General features: G+C 43.1%; 1 protein-coding gene across 1 annotated transcript in view; it reads left to right on the forward strand.

The window, feature by feature from the left end:
- Nucleotides 1–818: 818 nt before the first annotated feature.
- Nucleotides 819–22,396, forward strand: part of SWAP70 (switching B cell complex subunit SWAP70) — a 66,780-nt gene continuing 45,202 nt past the window's right edge. The window contains exons 1-2 of the mRNA XM_090032678.1: nt 819–1,136; nt 12,704–12,844. Coding sequence (XP_089888804.1) covers nt 1,038–1,136; nt 12,704–12,844 — 240 coding nt within the window. The 5' untranslated portion in view covers nt 819–1,037. The remainder of the gene's footprint in view (nt 1,137–12,703; nt 12,845–22,396) is intronic.

Consider the following 22,396-nt stretch of genomic DNA (forward strand, 5'->3'; position numbering starts at 1 on the left):
TTGATATCAGATTGATGTAAAGTGTATAATGATCTCTTTCTGTCCCACTGCATCATGCAGCTCTCATTTTGCATTATCTAATCAAAACAATATTCTTTTTAACACACAAAGGGTTCATCTTACTGGGCACTGAGTGCCCCCAGGAGATTTGGAGCAGCATCTACTCCCACAGCTATCAATAGGTCTTATTTTGTTCTCTTTCTTTTTCTCCTGTGTTAATTTAAAACACATAGTTTAGGAAACTTTATTTGAGCTGCTCATCTGGGATGGTGTTTAGTAGTAATTGCAGTGGATGGGAGCTTTCCAGTGACTTCACTGGGAGCAGGTTCGGTATCAGTTTCTCGCACGAGTAGCGGCACTTCAGTTGTGGGTGACCTCCTGGTTTACAGCTCACATCTCAGTTTATGACTTCAGATCCTGCGAAATGCCCAACGTGGTGGCTGTTGTTTGTCTCCATGCGAAAGCTTTACTGATGCGTTGCCTCTGTGTGAGTGCTTTCCTCAACTGATGCTTTATAGTGTATATATTTACAGCACAGAAAGTGGCCCATTGTGCAAATATTGGCCGTGGCAAGGAGCCAGGAGCAGTGGTCCCAACAACCATACCGAAGCACAAAGGGCCTGTTTTGAATGCAACCGATGGAGCAATATAATGAACAATGACTGAAACAGAAATGATATAATGATCTTTGAAGAAAAGACGCAACTTCACTCATCGGGCAATTCTTCCCTGTTTGCCCCAGCTGGCTCCAGCCTTGGCATTACTCCTGACTCCGCTCTCTGCTGACACCTCCTTTGTCTGCAGCACTGCCCATTGCTGCCACCACGCTCTCCTCTCTGCAGCCTGCCGGCGGGTCCCACCCGCGCCCGGGGGCTGCTCCTGGGGTCCCTCAGGGCTCGGTGCCCGGCGGCTCCCGCCTGCCGCCACCAGGGCCGCGCAGCCCCGCCCGCTGGCGCCACGTGGGTGGGGGACGCGGCAGCTCCCGCCCGCCCCGGCGCGGCAGCCAGCTCGGGGCTGGTGGCGGCAGGCGGCTGGCCATGGCGGGGCTCAAGGAGGAGCTGCTCAAGGCCATCTGGCACGCCTTCACCGCGCTCGACCTGGACCGCAGCGGCAAGGTCTCCAAGTCCCAGCTCAAGGTGAGCGCCCCCGGCTCCCCCGCAGCCCGCCCCTCTCCGATCCGGCAGGCACGACGTCCCCGCTCGCCCGCCTGGCACGTCTGCAGGCCTGGAGCTGCCCGGGGGCCACCGCCCGCCCCGCGACAGCAGGAGTGGTGGAGAGGCGCCGGCCCCGCTGCGCTTTCCTCCCCGGGCTCGAAGCCCTCACTCAGAGGAGAAGTAGGGTGGCCGGCTGTAGCCGCCTTGGTCGGCAACGTTTTCGGGCGGGGTGCCAGAAACACCCACAGACTTGGCCTGCAAGAGGTCGGCGTGCCAGGGAGGACCGCAGGGAGCCATCATAGTACTTGGGGCCGGACGGGACCTCGTTGTGGCAGGGCCCGAGGGGAAAGCGCCTTTGTGTGCCGCGCTCTGGCATGCGTGCCAGGGGTTGCCTACCCCTGGTCTAAGGACATAGGCAGGCGGGGCTCGTTGGGGAACTGTTATATCTTTTATTGGGCCAGCTCAAATACTTGAGTTTGAGGCTTAGAAAAGATGTCACTGCTCCCCCAACGCACCTTGCCTGCCTGTTGGAGAAGCAGGGCTGGCGGAAACCTCCAGAGGGCATCCAGTGCAAGCCCCTGCCTGAGGCAGGATCAGCCCTGTTCAAACCGTACTGTACAAATCATAATCTTAAACTCTACATAAGACTGGTGGGGTAAAATTCCTTCCCGACCCCAAATACACCGATTGTTGCTTGTGCTCCTAAAAGCACTCGGGCGGCTCACTGTACTTGATCCCAGCCTGGCTTTGCAGGCTGGAGAAGAGGAGGAGTTGGGCTAGATCGGCAGTTCCCAAACTGTGATGGGTCGCAATATCAACGGATGGGGTTGCGGGGGTGGAGGGCTATGCTGAGGAAATGGGACCATAAAAGTGTGGGAAGTATTGGGCTAGATGAATCTGCTGAAAAGGAACAGTTCACATGTTGATAACTGGGGCTGTAGATGATTGTGTTGAAGGCTTGTGGGCAGAATGGGGATTAACCTGTAGTGGAAAGAAGGCTTGGCTTAATCGCTTCCTGATTGACTGCATTCAGTGCCACACAATTTAATTGGATTCATAGTGCATGAGGAGGAGTGGAGCGTTGTAGCTGTGATGGTCCAGGAATATGTATCGAAGGACTCCCAGTTAAGCAGCTGGTTCAATAAAAGGTGTCGCTTAAAAAAAAAAATCCTTGCCTCTAGGAAATTGAATCACTGCCTTCCTACTGTGCTACTATAGTGTCAGCACAACTTAAAGATTCAACCAACATCTCTTTCCCCTTCACGACAGCCCTTGGGAAGGCTCAGTTTAACTTCAAGTGAGAGTTTTTGACCGGAGGCAGAATGTGGCAGAACTGCTTGAGTTACAGCTCAAGTTGACAGGGTGATGGAGATAAGCTCTAGGTCACCTCTAGCCTCCATAGTCTCTTCAGGCAACACTAGACTCTCACTGTTCTGCAGCAGGGTCAATAAGAGTACTCTAGTGGGAAACCTGGGGCTAAATTAACTTGGTTGTAGAGACAAATGTTCTAATTGTTCAGGTCTAGCATGACTTCTGGAGGATTCCTGTTTTCTTTATGTGCCACTAGTCCTTGTTCTCTCCTGTCTTGATTTGCATGTCCAGAGTGTCTCTAGTGGGTTATGGAAGAGTGAAAGATCCCACACAATTTACTGATTAATTTGATGCACCTGGCTGGGGGAGTATTTGGTTGATTGCACGATTTCACAATGATTGCACACTTAATTCATACAACACAATTTTATTTTAAAATTCCTTGCTATGCATATAACACTGCTTAGCTTTAAGAAAAGCTACAAACATTAAAAACACAGTAACTACATATATTAGAAACAATGCTGCAAATGCACTTCCTTCTCAAACAATGCTATAAGAATTAGTATTACAAAAACAACTACAATTACAAGTAAAGGTTATTTCTCATGGTATACTTACAATCCTAGAATTCCTAGAAACCAAATCCCCAAGGATACTTTCATTCTTTAGTTATGGTTTTAGGGTTGGTCTCAGCAGCGATAGAAACAAGTCCCCTTCCTTCCGTCCCACTTGGGCACTCCGCGGCTTCATCGTGAATGGGAGTTCTTGTTCATGGAGAGGGTGGCTCAGGTGATCAGTCTGATCCAGTCTACACTTGCGATTCTTCCTTCGGTGTTCTGCAAGTGAGGTTACTTCCAAACTGGGACTGTAGGTTACAGTTTTTATTGGGTGAGTTGCCGTCTTGGGCCCCTCCTACCCAAACCTGTCACTACTCCCAAATTTTACCCAACAGATTCCTTTCCTGGGTCTTCTTTGGGAAATTTTCCAGATCACTGCTGTGACCTCTTGCCAGCCCTCTCCAAAATCCCTAGGTTTCTATCTCTCAGAATGTTTGCCCAAGGGTTACTTTTAGGTTAACTTTGTTAAAGGCCTCTAGAGATAATAGTCAAAAACCAAGACATTCAGCACGTTCACTGCAAGGCCTCTAAAGATAAAATTCAAAATCAAGATATTCATCATGTAGGCAAAAACAAGCAACGACCCTAGATAAAAAGATGAGCCTTGCCTTTTTTCTAAACTGGCTAATGGATATTTATTACAAGCATTCGAACTATTACATTCAATATGACACAGAGCTGTGTTCTCATCTTCACTGCAGTCTCCAGGAGATGTTGCAGCTCTTAGAGGCATGCCAAAGCTTTGATCTAGCCAACTGAAGTAACACATGTAATGAAAACAGTGGTCTAGGCTCTGGGTGTGAGCCAGTCTCCCTAATATGCAGGGTCACAGATGAACTTGTATGGCTTACGGTCAAACCCATGAAGCTGCATCTTTGCTGCTGCTCTTCCCTGGGTTGGTCAAGCTCAGAGATGCCTTAGATGTGTTGCAATTGTATTGCCTCATTACAGTGTATACTCTCTCCCCCCTCTAGTTATGTTTTGCAGTAGTTATTTCCCTTTACTCTTAATTAATCTGCCTTGAGTGTAGGAGAGCATAAAGGAAATGGCTTTGTCCTCTTTGACAGTTTCCCATAGAGTAAGCGTGTTGGGCACTGCTTATGTTAAATAAAGCATGTTGGGCACTGCTTATGTTAAATATCTGCTCTATTACTTACAGAACATTCTCTTAAACCTTTTCGGTATTTGTAAGTCTTCTGGAATAAAAAAAATAACTTCAGTCTTTGCAGTTTGAGCATTTACTCATGAAAATAAAATCAGATTAACAGCCAGTTTGAGAGGTCATTAACCAGTGAAAATAAGGAGTTCATATACTGGCCCTATGAGATTAGTGTTTCGGAAAAGTGAGGAGTGTGCTCCATTTACTCTGGATAACTAAAAATTGTTCCTATCTAATCTAGGGGTAGTAGATTGTACAGGGAAGACATTTTATTATAATGATACTATTTTTTTAGTGCTACTGGACTTATAATTTTTTCTAGTGTTACATTGCAGGACAAAATATCCAGGTAACATGGCAGTAGGTATGCTGAAAAATTGATTGATTGGTAGATATTTAGAGCATTAGGAGGAAGTATGTTTAATGTTGACAAGATTCTGCTGCCAAAGAGTGGTGTAAAAGTCTGATGAAATAACTCTGTTTTCTAAGAACAAGAAGTAAACATTTACAACTTGCAAACCTACCATCCACAAAAGGAAGGAAAATCAACTACATATAAGCTTTCCTTCTTTTAAGTGTAAACTAATTGGGAATGATTCTTTAGTTGTGCATGCCTGTGTAATGCCCTCCTATTAATATTGTGTTCAGCAGTGAAATGTTCCAATATTTGTGCAGGAAACAAAAGCTTTTTTGGACAATAGGGTACAATGCTGATCCATTAATTTTATTGCAAATGGAGTACAGTACTATTTCTGAAGAAAATGCATTCTAATTTATCTTCCCAATTATTGTGTTTGCTTTCCAAACGGGACATTTTAATATGGAATAAAAATAGACATATACAGTAGAGGTGTGTACCTCCTACATTGATTGTGACTGAATATAACTTAAGTAGAAAGTACTGTAATAGAAACAAGTTGGTTCGTGGTTTCATTCCCCTACTGTATTGTCTGGAGAGGAGCCAAGCTCATGTGATCCATGAGGCAGTTACTTGTATGAAATCTCCCTCATCCCTTATCAGCTAACAATTTAGTTCTGTTGTCTTTCAATTTACTAGTAAAGAGACTAGAAGTGAACAGAGAAGATGTAGTTCTTTACTCTAATTGGTGAGTCTTTTAAATGAAAATATTGGTGTTACTAAAGCAAAATCAGTACTCCAGTGTAGTTTAAAATTTTCTTTTTCAGCGCACATTGATTTTTTTCATCAGTATTTTGCCATTGCACTGATAACTCATTTTCCTCCAAATAAGCAAAAAATTTAAGCTTTTATGCTGCTCCTCGTTCTTAAGTTATGCACACTACATCTAAACACCATCATTGTTTTGTTCATATTGCCCATGCTCTTTCACATGCCAATACAGCAAAACCACAATAACTTTTGTGGATGTAATTATAGCTTCAGTTTTCTAAGGTGGTTGTAGGAGCTACAGGCAGGCACTTGTATTGCTATCTTTACATCTGATTTAATCTTTTTTGCACACTGTTGTGTCTAAATATTTGAATTTTTTTTTAATTAAAATGTTTTATGTTGTCAGTTGGTAATTTTGGAAAGTTACTCCCATTGCTTCCTGTTGGACTTCACTAAGTTTGCTTGTAGCATTAAGTGCTATTCTGGTAGTGTAGCTATGGCATTAGATTTAAAGAGCATCTCTAAACAGTGTTGTGCCATGCTAGAGAGCACCACCATGAAAACATGCCTGGCTCCTCAGTCCATTTTCACATGTATGAAATGCCAAAAATGTCATGTACAGTAGCTGCTTTTTGGGGGAGGGGAAGGCAGGCCTAGCACCACTGTAATGACCTATGCGACCTTTTTTCAGCATGCAGTCAAGGAGTAAGTGAGACATGCCTTGATGACACTTCCTTGGTGTGGCATAGATGTGCCTTGAGAAGTGACACAAGTTGAACTATATTTACAAACTATATTTACATAACCATTTCTTGATACTTTTCATGTAACTGTTATCATGTTCTCTCTCTCTCTCTCTCTCTCTCTCTCTCTCCCTCTCCTGCTGTCTCTTTTTTTTCTGTCAGTGATCTAGATCAACAGTCAGCATCCTTCATATGCCATGAATAACTTTCATAGGTTGTGGGCCAGAATGACCTAACTCAGGTCAGAGCTGAGCAGACACTGAAACTCAGGTGCTGCTGCTTTCTGCACCGGTGTGGGGAAAGCTCAATTATCCTTGGCTTGGACCAAATAGCACTGTGGGCCACATCTGGCCTGTAGACCATAGGTTGACTGCCCCTGGTTTAGATTTTGAAAAGTGTTTTTGGGTGCCCAGTTCAAGATACTTTTAAATAAGGCGACTTTTTGGAATGTGTGTGACCAATGCTTTTGGAAAATCAGGCCTATTTTTGGTTTGCCAAGTTAACTGCCAAAAATGAACCTACTGAAGTCATAGCTGCCTTTGAAGGTGTAAGCCAATGTTCTGATGGAAGTCTGCTGGGTGATACAGGATTAACTCAATAGGCGGGGTGGAAACAAATAGGTATGAAGTATGGAGCGGTAGTTCAGTGCACGTGGTGAGAAGATATGAGAACACAGTTAAGATGGGCCCAAGGGTTTTTCTGCGTGGGGTAATAGAGTGGGTGGAGTAGGATGGAGTTTTAAAGTTTTAGGATGTCCATTGGGGAGTGTGCTGGGGTGTTTTTGTTTTTATCTTGTGGGATGTTTGTTACTGCAAGCTTCTCTGAGCCCTTCTGGGTAGGGTGAAATATAAATCTAAATAATAATATTAATAATAAAAGTGGGTAATCAAAGTGAGTGTGTGGTGGAAGGATGGTGTGTGGTTGGAGAGAGACAGACCCCTCAGGAAGGAGGAAGTTAGACAATACAATAAAGAATTGCAGTCTGTGGCAAAATGGGCAGGACCATAATAAGACAATTGATGTCTTCTAGTATTTAAGGATAATGAGTCATTCTGACTCATTATTATTATAAATCATTACTATTATTTTAACTGGACTACAATTTTATCTATCTGTCTTTGAGGTGGCTAGGAGCAGTAGTTGTAAACCAGGATGTTTTTGTGCTATGTGCAGTACAAACACAGGGCAGAAACATGGACCCTGACTCCGAGAGTTTATATTCCAAGACGCATAACAGTGGCTAGATTTATACAGGTCAAGGAGGAATACAAAGAAACAATGAGTTTGTGTGCATCAGCATGATAGGCAGTGGTCTTGGTGCACCAGCAGCCTACTAAATTATTTTGTAGATGTCATAAAATAGAGTTCTAAAGAGGGCTTGAAGGAAGATAATGAGGGATGTTTATGGGAAACTCCTTTAGGAAAAACATAAAAGATAGAAGCACTTGTTTGAGAATTCTGACAATTTAGAGGTAGAGGTAGGCCGGTATTGTGGGCAGCTTAGAAGCAGAAGCTGACTTTCTGATAGAAAGAGGAGCTGGTCTGGTGTGGATGGGCTGCAATTAAGGCTTTTGGGCATGAAGACAAATAAGTGGCATATATTTGCAATAGAGAAAGGGGGAGTAGAAAAGAGATTCAGAGTGACAGGGCAGCAGATTATTTTTTTCAGCAGTGTTGTGAATGGACAGAAGGAGAGGGAGACTGTATTTGTTCAAGCTGGAGAAAAGGATGCTGAATTAATGAAGACCTAAGATGGCGAGACTCTGAATGAGGGTTGTAGCTGTAAGAATGAACTGGAATGGCTGTTTCACAGCAGTGTTACATTGACAGAATCTACAAATTAGACAGTCTGATAATGAGGACCTCAAGATAGGTCAATCTGGAATGATACCCAGTTACAGGTCTTTGTAACAGGTAGGATGATGTTAGTGTTCACAAGAATTAAGGGGGAAAAAAAAAAAGCATTTCAGGGTGAAGCTTGAGTTAACTGGCTAGATTGCCTACAGTGTCAGAGGTACAGTCCTGATGCATCCAGAAATTAATCCTTATGAAGCTACTGAGTAGAATTGTAAGGTTCTATAACCTCTCTCTTTTTAAGCCTGTAAAGAAGGTGGGAGGGAGAAAACACTCTCCTACAAAGACAAAAGCAGCGCTGAAGAAATTAATCACGGCCAGCGTGAAGTTTTCTTTCTGGTCACACTTGTCAACAAATGCTCTTTTACATGGAGAACTTAGTATTTCATGCTGAAGCTGACCAACAGGCATGTCTTTTTTGGGGAACAGCAGAAAATGTGAGTGTCCAAAGTAAATGGGCCCGTCTGTTTACAGTAAAGTATATGCATAAGTTTTGGATCAGGGACTAAGTGGTTTTAAAATAACAGAAGTAGAATTGTTTTGGACAGACAGACTCCAAGTAAGCTTGCTTTAAAAGAAATAAGCCAATCTGATTTGTCCATCTTTGTTTACCTTCACTTGCTGCTGGTGAAACTACTCAGTTACAGCTCACTACAGCATAGCTGGAAAGATAAGCGTCTGGCGCAGAAAGAGAGTGGTTCTGGCATGAAGGTGGATTGTTAAACGTGGCAGAAGAGCATAATAAGTACTGAAAGAAAAAGTTGCTTAGCAACTATGTGGGCACTAGAAGAGTGATTCTTACTGGTAAAGGTTTTTTTCCTTCTTCTCACAGTTGATAGCGATTCTGCAGTACAAATACATTTTAGTACCCTAATTAAACTAGTACTGGATTTTATTATTATTACTACTCATAGTAGATGATATGCTGGTTCTGGTAATGTACTGAAGAAAGAGAAGTAAGATCTTGGAGCAGAGTTTACTAAACATACTGGATAGCAAGAAAAGAAGTTGGTTCCCTGCCACTGCAAAGAATGCCAGGCTTTGGAAGGAATCAAGGAATTTCCTGAATCATGAAAAGAAAGCACCAAACTTAGGAGGGAAGTTAGAGTCCCTTCCTGGGTAATTGGTTTCCAGTTGTTGAAGCCACCCAAGTGTTTCCTTCAGACTTAGGACAGCAGTAGTCCCTCAAATTGGAGAGGGAATATAAGTGTAAGAACTGAGATGGCAAGAAAATACTGCATGTGTGAGATTTCATCATTGTTGTCAGTAACATTTTTGTAAATCAAGATTAGAATATTATGAATAGTTTTGCAATATTTTTTATTATGGGCAGTTTAGTTGCCTGAATCAAATAGATTCTCCCTCTCCTTTAATCTCCTGTAGATGATAGGTAAACAGGAAAAGTCTTGATCAGAGGAAGAGAGGATGCCATTCTTTTTCATTGTGTTAGATAGTTGGACTTCAATGTTTGGGATACTTTCACCAAACAGATAAGTAGAAGGGAAACATCATGTTGAAAGTGAGCTGTCTTTATTTCTGTTTGTGTGCATCAGGTTTTTTGTTTGGTTAGGTTTTTTTTTTAAGAAGATTGTCCACTTATACATAGTAGGTTGGTGAAAGACTAACTAGACTGAATGGTAAAAATTGCTTGAATGCTTCTGATCACTGAAGTGGAGATGTGCATTTTAGGAGAGTCCAGGAGGGTCATAGCATCTTTCCTCAATATATTAAAGTCCACTCTCAAATGGTCAGTGTGATGCATAAGACTGAATTCTACCCCACTTCTGCTTCTTCCCCACCTTTCTCCCTGGAAGTCTATCCAAAAATTTTTGTTCACTTGAATTCTTGTGTACAGTCTAAGAGACCAGACGTTGTGTAAATGCAGTTTTTTTTTTCTTTTTTCTTTTTGCCTGGATGGTTATTTGTGCAGTTCACAACGTAGACACACAGTTGCAGAGACCATTTTACTGTCTTGAAAATTTGGCTCTTAATCTGAAATGACTGTCAATACCTAGCAGCACCAATTTTTGTTCCTTACGTCTTTGCTACATGTCAGTGTGTTTTTATCATGAATTGTGAAGGGTGTGGATAAAGTGAATAGGGAACTGTTAATCAGTTAAGCCCCAGAATACAAGCTCCATGGGACATGCACTGAAATCAGGAGGTAAATTAACAAGAGAAGTACCATTTTTACGCAGCAGTTAACATATAGAACTTGTTGCCACAGGAGGTTGTAGAGGTACATAGTAGAACTAGGTTATAAAGGGGATTAAACAGATTAATGGAGGTTAGGTCTGTTGGGCAGTATTATTTAGACAGTCAGGAATATGTTCTCTGACATCCTTAAACTAATGAAAGTTGAGGCCAGGGAGGGTATGGCAGGGAACAGATCATTCTAGACTTGCCAGGTATTTATGTGCTTTTTCTCTAAAGCATTTAGTACTTGCCATTGACAGAAACTACCTGGCTAGCTGGACTATTGATCTGATGCAGTGCAGAATTTATGCTCTCATTTTATTTAAAGTACAAGCACAAAGACTGTTTTTTCATAGAAGCTTGTGATTTTTGTAAATGGAAAATACACAGATTGTGGGGTAGGGAGGAATCCCTCTTTGAACTGTTGGTGGTCTTGATAAGATTTCATACTCTGAATACTTACATTTTGCTTGTTTCTTACCCTACAAACTGTAATGTAACTTAACTTGAAAACAAACCAGAATTACTCTTAAATATGTAACCTAGGTACTTTTTACTTCGCTCATAAATTGAGAGACTTGAAACATATTTCTACTTCTTGTTCTGTAGCTAGCCTATTCTGAACTGCTGTCTCTGTAGTCAGCTAAATATACCTGCTTTAAGTCATCTGCAGATTTGTTTACTACTTTCTCTCTCTCTCTCTTCCTTGTTCTATTTTTTAATTTTGTACTTGCCCAGCAAACAGAGGAACATTATATATCTAAGTAATGTTGGCTGCAGCCTTTCTTTGCAAGTTGGGGGTTAACTTTCTTTAAGTAGGCAGGATGCATGTATTGAAAAGATGTAAACTATTTTATTTCTGTTTACTTAGTTGGCATCTTTCTGTGTTTTTGTGCATTTCTATTAACAGTTCTTGTGTAGCAGATTAGGAGAAAATTTACAGTTTCCGCCTGTTCTTAATATGAAACTAAATTCTTAATCTGATTTCTGTAGCTGTAGAAAGTATATAATCCTTAGAAGGATGAATCTGTATCATTCAAAATCATAGGACCATCCCCTGCAACTTGAATGAGAGTAGGTTCAGTACCTAATAAGCCCTGTTCTGCTAGTTGTTAAGCAGGTTGTTTTGATTTTTTGGGAACCTGTTCACAAGGGAAGCAAAAGAAAGATAGCATATAGTATTTGTGTTTGAGAACTGCTGTAACGTTTATTTACACTGTAGATGCCACTAGGTTCATGGCACAAAAGTAAATATGATTCCAGTTCTGCATTCAGTGAGACCAATGTGTTAGTGAATAGGTAGTTGTTTGCTTACAAAACACAATATACTTTGGAAAAGTTTAAAGGCATTTATTACCAATTAATTTTTGTGAATTTTTGTACTTCCTTAAAACTACTCAAGCATGGAGCCTTTTAAGGTCATTTACTAGAATCGGCATGGGGTTGTGGGTGAAACTGCCAAAATAACACATGCAAATATATTGTTTTAAAATGAAGAGTTGAAAAGTTTCTTCTGAGCTCTTTTCCTTCATATGACATTGTTTACTTTTTAATAGTTGAAACACTTGAAATATTGAAATGTAACTATAAAAAGGAAGTAGATGAGATATTCAAAGTTAATACCTTCACCTGACAAGTGTCACTCTTCCATAAACTGAGAGGTTTATTGAAACATTTTACTTGAGTCCTATTTGCTACATCTCAAATAGGTATAATCAGAAAAGATAGTTATTTCTTATCATTTCCTTCTTGTTTCTAAGATTCCCTTACTTCCAAAAATGTCAGCATTCCAGGTATACTTTGCATGGCTACATGCCTGTTGTAACAATTATGTTCCTGTTAACAGTGTTACAGTGGGTGCATCTACAGGAGACACTTACTGTGGAGTTGCCTAATTAGCTCCGCAGTAAAGCATCACTGTTTACATGAGTGGTGTTATTGGGCGGGAGTAAACTAATTAACTCTGCTTTAGCATAGTACTGCATGACACTAGTGCTGTTCTGTGGTGGAATTATTTATTCCACCACAGTGCACATGCAGACAGTGACTGGGACTGGCTGAGGCATTAGGCTGCTACAGTTCAGGGCTGCTTGTGGGCTAGTCCTGCACTGTAGCACCCTTGTGCCCCAGCTAGCCCCTCCATAGCATGTTGAGCCAGGCAGGAGCAGCCCTGTGTTGGCAGGCTGAACCCCTTCCCTCTCCCCCGGCCCCTTGCCAGCCAAGGGCACGCCACCTCCGTCTCAGTGTGCTGTGTTCCTGGGTACACACATAAATACTGCACCTGGGAGCAATAAATTGTGCTGGAGTTATTGCCCTGAATTCATTTAATGTGTAGATACATCCAGTTTGAAGTATTTTAATCCCTGCAACTCTCAAAATATATTTTTCTTCCCAAAAAATCCCAGTGTAAAATTTACCCTGACAAGAATATGTCCCATCCTTTGGTGGTGGTAAATTTGAGATCCTTACATTAAGAAAACTAAGAGGAGGGTGGCTAAGTGTAATAGTGAACTTACTGATGTGCCTTCAATTTCTAGGTCCTTTCTCACAACTTGTGCACGGTGCTCAATGTTCCCCATGACCCAGTGGCCTTGGAAGAACATTTTAGAGATGACGATGAAGGACCTGTTTCCAATCAGGGTTACATGCCTTATTTAAACAAATTCATCTTGGAAAAGGTAAGGTGTAGTTTCTTTTATTCTGCCTTCACTCAAGCAACGTTTGGATTTGGCAGTATCACAGAATGAATTACATACATGTATGCGCACCCACAACATACTCAGTAGTGATAAATTCCTATATTTAGAAATGTGCTTGGGTTAAAGAAATGCTGATTCTATATCTCTGTATTGGGCCGCAATGGAGATATGCTCTGTACAGAGCTGGGTGCTTTAAAAGGCAAGGTGCAGTATTATACTTCCCCCCCACCAACCCCGCTTGGTTTCTATTTTCTATCATACCTAGTTGCTTTCTGGGCCACCCTCATGCAGAGCTGTATTTGTACAAATACAATTTTACAAATTGTACAAATACAGCTCTGCATTATTAGGATCTCTGTAGGTCCTCATTTTAAAATATTTTAGGGCTGCACATGGATTCTGCTGTTGCTGTGATGTAGAATTGTGAATCATGATGTTATTTGCAGACAGGAAGGTCATAAATCCTGTAGATCAGGGATTGGCAATCTTTTGCTGTCACAGGCCAGAGCTTGCAATCTGGTTTCTAGCTGTGGGCTACAAACCTCTGCCACGCCCTCACCATTTCCCTCCCCTCCACCAGCTCAAGCCACCCACACTTCTCCGTACTGCAGGTACTCAGCTTCTGCAGAGAGAGAAAGAGAGCAGGGGGGAGGGCTGTGGATGAGAGTACTGTGGAGGGGATAGGCGGCATGATGCAGCTGTGTTGTGCTGGGCAGGTTGGGCCTTCCCCAGGCCAGGTCCAACCTCTTTGCATGCCTGACCTGGCCAAAGCCATAGGCTGCCATCTCCTGCCTTAGATCTCTAGCAACAGGTTATTTTAGGTAAAATACCTGCAAGAAAAATTCTGGTGAGATTCAGTATATAAGGCTGTTAAGTAGAAGTTTTTACAAGTTAGTTCTAGTGTGTAGGTGCTCTCTGGGTACTCTATTTAAGTTGGTTTAATAAAAGATATTAGATTCACCCGAAGAACCCTTTCTGTGTCCTTAGACTAACACGGCTACAACCTGCACCCCTGGGTACAGCCTTTTGTTGTTAGTTTGGTTTTGTGATGTATTTTTGGGGACAGGAATCTGGCGAGCAAAAAGCAGGTTTGATTTCTATTTTAATCTCATTAGAGATGATTTTTAAGGCAGAGTAGATCTCCAGGAGCCGAGCACTGGTGTTTTGGCTGGAATTCTTGAGAGATGGGATTATGCATGTGCTCTTCGTAACCATCTCTGTTCAAGAACTGGTGTGTTTAGTATAAAAATAAAAAATCTCCAAAGTTTCACTAAGGATTTATGTTTTTCTGCATCACTAATTTCTCTTTTAATGGGAAACTGACCTAAAAGACCCTAAAATCAGCTGAAGGGTGAGATAATTGTAGTGATCTTCTCTTATAACATGGAAAAGGTACCCGACAAAGTCATAAACATAGGCAAAACTTTGCAACTCCAGAGATCATGCTACATGCAAATTATTTAATGGCTTAATTTGCTTTTAATGTTTGCTTGAACTTAATATTTGTTTGCCTTTAATGCCAGTGAAAGAAGGGATATGACGTGAAGTGCAGGCTGTCTATTCGGAGATGTGAGATCCTTGAAATGTCTGGCTGAGGTGCTTTCAGCACTGAAGGCTGTTACAGGGGTGCTCAACCTCTCGCTTGCGGGCCAAATGCTGCTTGTGGAGCTTTGGAATCTGGCCCATGGGGCTCTCTGTGAGATGGGAAATTTGGCATCGGGGAGCAGTAAAAATGCCAACCCTTGGGGAGAGCTGGGCCACAACTCTCCCCCTGCACAGCCAAATTGGAACCAGGCCATGTCCCCTTCCCTCTGTGCTGCTGGGGTAGGGGTTGGCTGTATCCCTTTTTCTCTGTGGGGCCAGGCCATGCCCCTTTCTCTCCACCAGGGCAGGTTGGGGCTGGGCTATGCCCCCTTCCTCCTGTGGGGCCAGGTCAAACCCCCTTCCCCTGTGCAGCTGGTTTGGGGCGGACCATGACCCCTTCCCCCTCCATGGGGCTGGATTTTAACTAGGTCATGGTCCCTCCCTTCTGTGGGGCCAGTTTGGGTGGGAGTGGCCTAAGTCATCTTCTATCACAAGGTTGGATCGAGGCCAGGCTGCCCCACCCCTCGCGCTGCACGACCAAATGAGGCCCTGCTGAATCTGGCCCATGGAAAGATCGGGCAGTGCCCATCCAGCTGTTCAGCTAAAAAGGTCGAGTGCCACTGCAGTATTAGATTGTTCCACTCTACTCAATACTTCTCACCAGTCAGTTTCTTCTATCGTTCTGAGCTCTGTTTTTCTTCTGTCACCCATAGCTGGCTTTTAGTGGATTAGCTCTAAAGATTCATCAAGGAGTGTCACAATGCTCTTTATAACCAGGTGCTGTCTTTGTCACTCTCTGAAAATTTTTTCCATGAAATACTTGTGAAGAAGGAAGCATTTCAGTTCTGACTATTTATTTTAATAACGATACAGAATTCTAGCAGTGTTTTCCAAAACTTTCCAAGTAAGGAAGGGCCTTGTCTTTTCACAGTTTGAAGCAAATGTAAGGGTCATAGGATGAGTGTCTGAACTGTAGTCAAAATTTGTTACAATTCCTCTTTGTAGGTAATTTTAGGCAGTTATAGTCCTTCAAGGCCTGTGTGACCAGAGAGAGCGAGGTAGTGTTAGGGTGTTACACCAGTCCAAGCCTGTAGTGCACCATACAGAGCAAATAGAAAAGAGGTGGATAGGAAATGGAAAACCCTGGAAGGCATAAACAAGGGTTGAGGTATAAAGATGCTTTGACATAAACTCTGAATATGAGGAATTGCAGTGGCATAGGATTTTTACTAATGAGTGGCAGTTGAATTTGCAAATGAGTTTAATTGTAAAAGGCAAAAATTATTTAGAAAGCAGGGCTAGAATGCCTGGAGTTTCTTACTTTGTAATGTTAATTAAATGTTGCCTGTGATAACGCTTGCATCTTAGATTCAAACTTAAAAAAGTTGATGTGTTTTTTTCCTTACTTTTAATTCCTCTTCTGAGATCTGAATATGCATTTTTGTATGCAAAAAGCCATCCTTGGGGACAGTATCTTAATTATGGCCTGTTTCTTTGAAGGCTTAAAGGTTATAAGAGGAAATGCAAAGAGAAGAGATGCAGCAGACAAAGGCACTAATGCATGACAAACCTCACTTTCAAAACTAGTGATGTTTTTCCTTCTTCCATTTCAGGAATTTCTGCCTTTTAGTTTGGCATACCTGGGAATAAGCAGTGGTTAGGCATATTTCTTCAAACTTTAGTATTAGTAAAACATATAACCATTTTAGGATCAGTGCCTTTGGCCTATATCATTCCTTTTGCTATTCCTGCTTAATACATAAGAAGCCCTGTCATATTGTTTCCTGTAAATCTTTCTGTTAGGTTGGTCATATAACTGTCATCTTAATTTCAACAAGAGCAGGAATAGCTTCTTAGTGTAGGAGTCCTTGAACTCATGAGATGTTACTTTTTGAACATTAGCTAAATTCCGTTATTAAAAAAGAAACCCTTACGTGTGGTTTTTTTTTGTTAATGACATTGAGCATTTCTTAGCAAGTAAACATCAATGTTAGTATATGCTGTAGATGCTTGCATTTTATCACCTCATTTTAAAGAAATCTGATGAAAACCATCTTGTAGGTCAGTCTACTATTGGCAGATGTGCATTCAGATAATCCTGATCTTTTTATTATCAACAATCATGACTGTCTGTACAAAAAAAAAATCAGTTTGAGACACTAAGTAACAACTTTCCCTGCCTTACTTCTCCTGAGTAAACCTTATTGAGAAAAATGTTCAGGCTTTTAAAATCTTTCCTCTTATACTCCTGAATGCAAATGAATTATTTATTTAGAGAACTGGGCAGTGTCTTGCCCTGCAATAAAGCCTCTGTTGTTGAGCCAGAGAAGCATGGAGAAATGCCCAGGTTGACTAATTGAAGGAGGACGTTAATGGCAACAAGTTTTCCTTTGTTAGTATATGGAATTGTATATAACTAATAATCTGATCTTTTCATGCCATATTTCACTTATTTTATCTTTGGCATGTTTACATTGTAGTGCTGGTATCACCTTAGTCAAATATTACTGTAATATTAGAGGTACATACAGTACTACAAAAAATTTGACTTCTGCCTACATTTTATACTCTTCTTGTATATGTTAATAATTACAGTAGGTGCAAGGCAGAAGAGAATCTTATCCTTCAGCCATAGGTTACCTCTCTCCTTTGCTTTGTGATGCATGCAGGGTTTTTTACATGGTTAACCCACTAGGGACTGTGTTGGTCTTCATCAACTGTTTTGAGTCTTCATCATGAAAATAAATCAGTATTTGCATTTAAATGCTGTTTGCTTAAAGTGCCCTACTTTATAAATTCACCAGATTTCACAGATTCATAGACGTTAGGGCTGGAAGGGACCTCAGAAGATCATCGAGTCCAGCCCCCTGCCCAAAGGGCAGGATGTCAGCAGGGGTCATAGGATCCCAGCAAGACAGACATCCAAATGTCTCCTGAAGGGGTTCAAAGTAGGCGCTTGAACCACCTCCGGCGGCAGTCTGTTCACTGTATGGCTAGTGCAGGGGCAGGCAATTATTTCGGCTGGAGGGCTGCTTAACAAGTTTTGGTGAGGCGTTGAGGGCCGCAAGGGTAGCCCTGCCCCTTGGCAGGTGCTCTGCCCCCTGGTCACCATCTTGTGACCAGAAGCCCCACCCACCAACCCCTGACCTTTGCCACTGGAAATCTCTAACCTTACCCAGGAAGTACTCCTTTGGGCTGGGGGAAGGGGGTTGCTTGTATATTTTGTGTGGAGGGGTAGGGGTGTGGGGGAGTATGTGGATGGGGGTGTGGGTGTAGCGTGTGGGGGTGTAGGAGGGATGGGTATGGGGGTGTGTGTGGGATGTGTCGGGGATGCTTGTGATTGACGTGTATGTGTAGGATTACTGGGTATGTGGGTATAATGGGGGGTGTGGGGTGTATATGTGGATGCGTGTGGGGTGGGATGGGTGGTTGAATCGTATGGGACTGTTGGATGTGTGTGTGGGTATGACAAGAGGGTGGGGTGTGGGAGGAGGTATAGGTATGTGTGGGATGTGAGTGGATGGTGTGGGATGTGGGGTATGTTTATGGTGGGGGTCAGGGTTTGGGTGGATGTATGTGGTTAGGGTGTGTGATGTGTGACACAGTGTTGGGTGTGTGTGTGGGTATGGTGGGGGTGGGGGGTGGGTGGGTTGAGTGGGTGGCTTGTGGGTGGCTTCCCCCTGCCCACTCTTTGTGATGTGGCTGAGGCCAGCCCCTCTGTGGGTGAGGGGAGGGAATGGGGGCTCAGTACTACCTGCCCGGCTCGCAGTGCTGCAAAGGGCAGGAAAGCAGCTGCCACCAGGAGGCAGCAATGGTGGGGGGGGGGTTGGGGAAGGGAGCTGAGCCTGGCACCTCTGGCCCTCTTGGTCTCTGTCCCACACCTGCCTGGTGGGGGCTGCAGCCAAGCATGTGCTGGGACCTGCTGCTGTTGCTTTTCTCTCATGTGCCTGCCCAGGGGGGCTGTACCATGTGCATGCTGACTCCTGCTGCCGCTCTTCCCCTCCTGCCTGTCCCATGCCTGCCCTGTGGGACTTTGTGAGCAGCCAAGCTCCTTCATGCTCCCCCTGCTTGGCATGAGCAGGTCAAGAGTGAGCTGCAGCAGAGCCTACCCTGCTCCCCTCAGTGTTGCAGCTTCCCTTCCCTACCTTCTGCCTGGAGCGCTGTGGCCCTGGGGGAGCCCAGCAGTTCCCTGGGCAATGGCAGCAGTAGCCCTGCCTGGAAGTTGTGCCTGCTGGTGCCCTCTGGTGGGGGAGGCTGGGAGTGCAGCACACTTTGTCCTGGATGGGAGGAGGCTCCATACAGAGTGCAGCATGGGCACCCGTGAGTGGGGCCAGATGCAATTAATTGGTGGGTGTCTGCCTGTGGGCTGGATCCAATCAGCTGGCAGGTCGCATGTGGCCTGTGGGCTGTATTTTGCCCACCCCTGGGTTAGTGGGTCATTGGGATATCTTGTCACTGTTCTTAGTGCACTGAATCCCTTCCAGAGTCCTACTGAAGTATTTGTGTACAAGTCATCATCTCTTAAAGTGTAAGTAGTTGTTTGCTAATATTGGTGCATAATAAATCAGAATGGAATTTGTTCCTTATGATTAGCTGGTTTAACAGATACTGACTGGTGCCCTCTTTAGCACCTGTCAAGCCAGCTGATGCTTACAAAGTATTAAATACCCTTCAGTGTTTCTTGGCTCAATGAGACTTAAAAGATCAATTGTTCTGTTTTACAGAATTTCCTTCTCTTTGGGCAGTGAGTATATGTAAGAATGAAAGCAAAAAGCTTTGCTTATTCTACTCCATAATTATGTAATACTTTAAAGTGGGCACTCTGAATTTTTAAAATAATAATTTATTTGTATAATTATGCAATTCTTATATAGCGAGTCAGAATGCTGTTTTGTGGTCAGCATTTTTGTGATATATTTTTTCTTCATTATAAATGTCAAAAATCATGCTTGACTGTGCCTTGATATGATTTGCAAAATAGGCTGCCTACGAAAAGTTGCTAACAGTTAACTTCTGATAACTACTGTGATTACCACTCTCCTTCACGTCATGAATTAACCAGATTTCGCTGTGTTTTGTGGTTTTCCACATCGAGAACAGAAATAAGACGTCAATAATCTCTGAATCCAGTAGGGTTTTCATTTCTTTGGGTGCTTATTGTTCTGCTATAGTTTAACTGGGTAGTTTAATTCGGGAGATAAGCAAGTGACTTTTGTAAGTCATGGTTTTATTAAGAAAAATGCTTTTTAATTTTTTTATTGCATATGTCAGCCTCTGAACAGACCTACAAATTAAATGTAATGTTTTCTATGCAGTAGCATAGAGAATTACAGTTGTTTCAAAGAGGAATGTGTATGTGGAATTGACTGCCTACATTGTATAACAGGGTACAATCAGGTTGTTAATATAAAGATGAGATTCCTTGAGATTCATCAGGTTTCAAGCAAGATGAGGATTCAGTGTGACTGAAAGGAAAGGCCAGAGCTTAAAATCTTTTATAATGTTGTAGATTCAAATCAAGTCAAGTCATAGTTAGTCATTTTAAGCTATTTTTAAAAATTCTCTTAAATTTAAAATTCTGAGATGGTATTTGGCTTTATTTTTAATAATCAATTCATGGCCTTTTGCTTAAGATCAGTGTAGTTCTTTCTTCTTGGCATAGTGTTGCATTGAAATGCCGTTACCCCCTCTGACATAGACTGCATGTTCTAAATGGCATCAACATATGCCAGCTATGTTCTGTGTAGCTAGCATGTGGGGGGTCCTACATTCACTTCAATATCTATAAAGCTGTGTAAATAACTTTAACTTTTAACATGCATGAAGTTTTAAATCTCTTCTTATAAGATTTGCTAATGTCATAAAAAGCAAGCTTGTGTGCATTTGGCTTTGAGTTTGTAGTCATTTTAGGAAGCTATTCTACAACCGTCCTGAATGAGGCTTAATGACATTATATTTATCTTGTGTAAATACCTTCTAAGTGTAACTTGAGAACCTACTTAACTGTCTTTAAGTTTAGGAAATGTAAGCTAGATGCCTTACAGATTTATAAGGATTTATTCAGAAGGCTAAAATATGATTACAGTAATAGCTTGTTTATTTCCTTGCCACCTGGAGTGAAGCTTTCGCCAAATGTGCAGTCCAAAGTAAAGCAGCCAAGATTTCCATGATGTGAGTCTAGCTGTAGAAACAGTTCATTTTCAGTGTGGGGACTTGCATTTTTTCCTCTGCGGTTGTATGTGAAGAATGTATGCTTCACAAAGCATTATAGCATCATCCATACAATATTTTCAAGAGGGTTCTTGAGTATTTTATTGGATCTTTGCTAACTGTGAACAATTTAGCTTCACTTTTCACTTTTGATTTCAACATCCTTGTTTTTGGGTAGACATTATATAGCTCAGAAATGCATCAGTTTTCATGAGCAATAGCTTCATCAAATGCTTAATCGGTTCTTATGCATCTTATTGAATTAGTCTGTAAGGTGCAGCTCTACCCTGCCTTCTGCCTGACTTCAGACTAACATTATTATCTTCTTCTGGACATTTAATCCCTTAGGGCTTCCTCTGATTAAACAATTGTCTTAACTTTAAGGAAAAAAATTCTAGTGTTAATCCAGATTACCTGACTTGGTTCCCCTTTTCTTCCCCCAACTCTTCACCAACATAAAGTTGGCAAACTCACTTACTTTAGGCTTCAGTCCAGCAGTGAGCTCTGCATGGAGTTTATTGTGTGATTAGCGTAGGGGTGAACAATTATTTTTGCCCACAGGCCAGATAGGCAGTTCTGGGAGCTGTCGTAGGCTGGGCATCACCCCTTCCCTCCCTGCCCCCCTCGCAGTAGCCTGGAGCCCATGCACCACTGCCAATAGCACACAACCCTCAGTCTGCCCTGCCTTCGTAGGCATCCTGGGCGGTGGTGCCAGCTTCTTCCTACTGCCACTGGCCCTAGCCCTCCAGTACTGGCGGGGACCCATGCACACAGCCCTGACCCCAGCCTGCCCATGCCCACTCTGGACTCAGCCCAGCAGAGCAGACCAGCTCCGGGCAGCAACAGCAGTGCAGAGGAGTGGCAGGGCAGCCCATGTGCTGGCTTTGGGTGGCTGCAGCAAGAAGCACCTGGCAACAGGAGGGAGAGCGGTGCTTTTCCCCTGTGGTGAGCAGCAGCTTCTGCCTGCCCACCAATGCTGCTGCTGCTTCTCCTTATCGTGGGTAGGCTAGTCCAGAGCAGGCACAGGGCTGGTTGGGGCTGTGTGTGTGGGTTCCAGCTGGTCCGCTTTGGGCAGAGTCCAGAATGGGCGCAGAGCGGGCTGGGCTTGGGTCTGTGCACATGGGTCCCTGCCAGTACCAGAGGGCTGGGGCCAGTGGCGGTGGCAGCCGGAAGGAGCCACCTAGAAAGGCAATCCAATTGTGGTGCTGCCCTAGCCCCACTGTGTGCCCAGGGGGTGGCACAGATGGTGCCTAGGCCAGGCTGGACAAAGTCCCTCTGGCCTACGGGCCATATTTTGCCCACCGCTGGATTAGAGCCTTCAACTTTTGTCCAGTAAGGATTTTGACTAAATTGGGACTTCAGTGGAATTTCGAATCTCAGACTATAACCCTGAAAACTCTTGTTCAGTTCTTTCCAAACCCTGGGGAGGGCTCAGCTTCATAGGTACCTTTGTTTTTTCTCATCTAAAAGTGCCTCAGACACCCAGAGTTTTGTTTCTGTGTACATGCAGAAGCACCTCTGCTCTCTGCTTATAGCAAAGCTCAGCCAGAATCCAGAAATGAGGCATTCCTCTGCTCGTCTCCCTAGTGAGTGTTCTCAGAGCATGCTTACTTCACTGGTTTTTGCTCAAAGTGCAGTGACAGCTGGTGCCACCCAATTTTGTATACAGTAGTGCAATGTAGAACATGCCATTACGATGTGGGAGACCTCCAGTTCAGTGCCATCTTCCTGAAAGGA

The sequence above is a fragment of the Crocodylus siamensis genome, chromosome 2 (assembly GCF_052110815.1).
Source record: "Crocodylus siamensis isolate JL-2025a chromosome 2, ASM5211081v1, whole genome shotgun sequence".
Classification (NCBI taxonomy): Eukaryota; Metazoa; Chordata; order Crocodylia; family Crocodylidae; genus Crocodylus; species Crocodylus siamensis.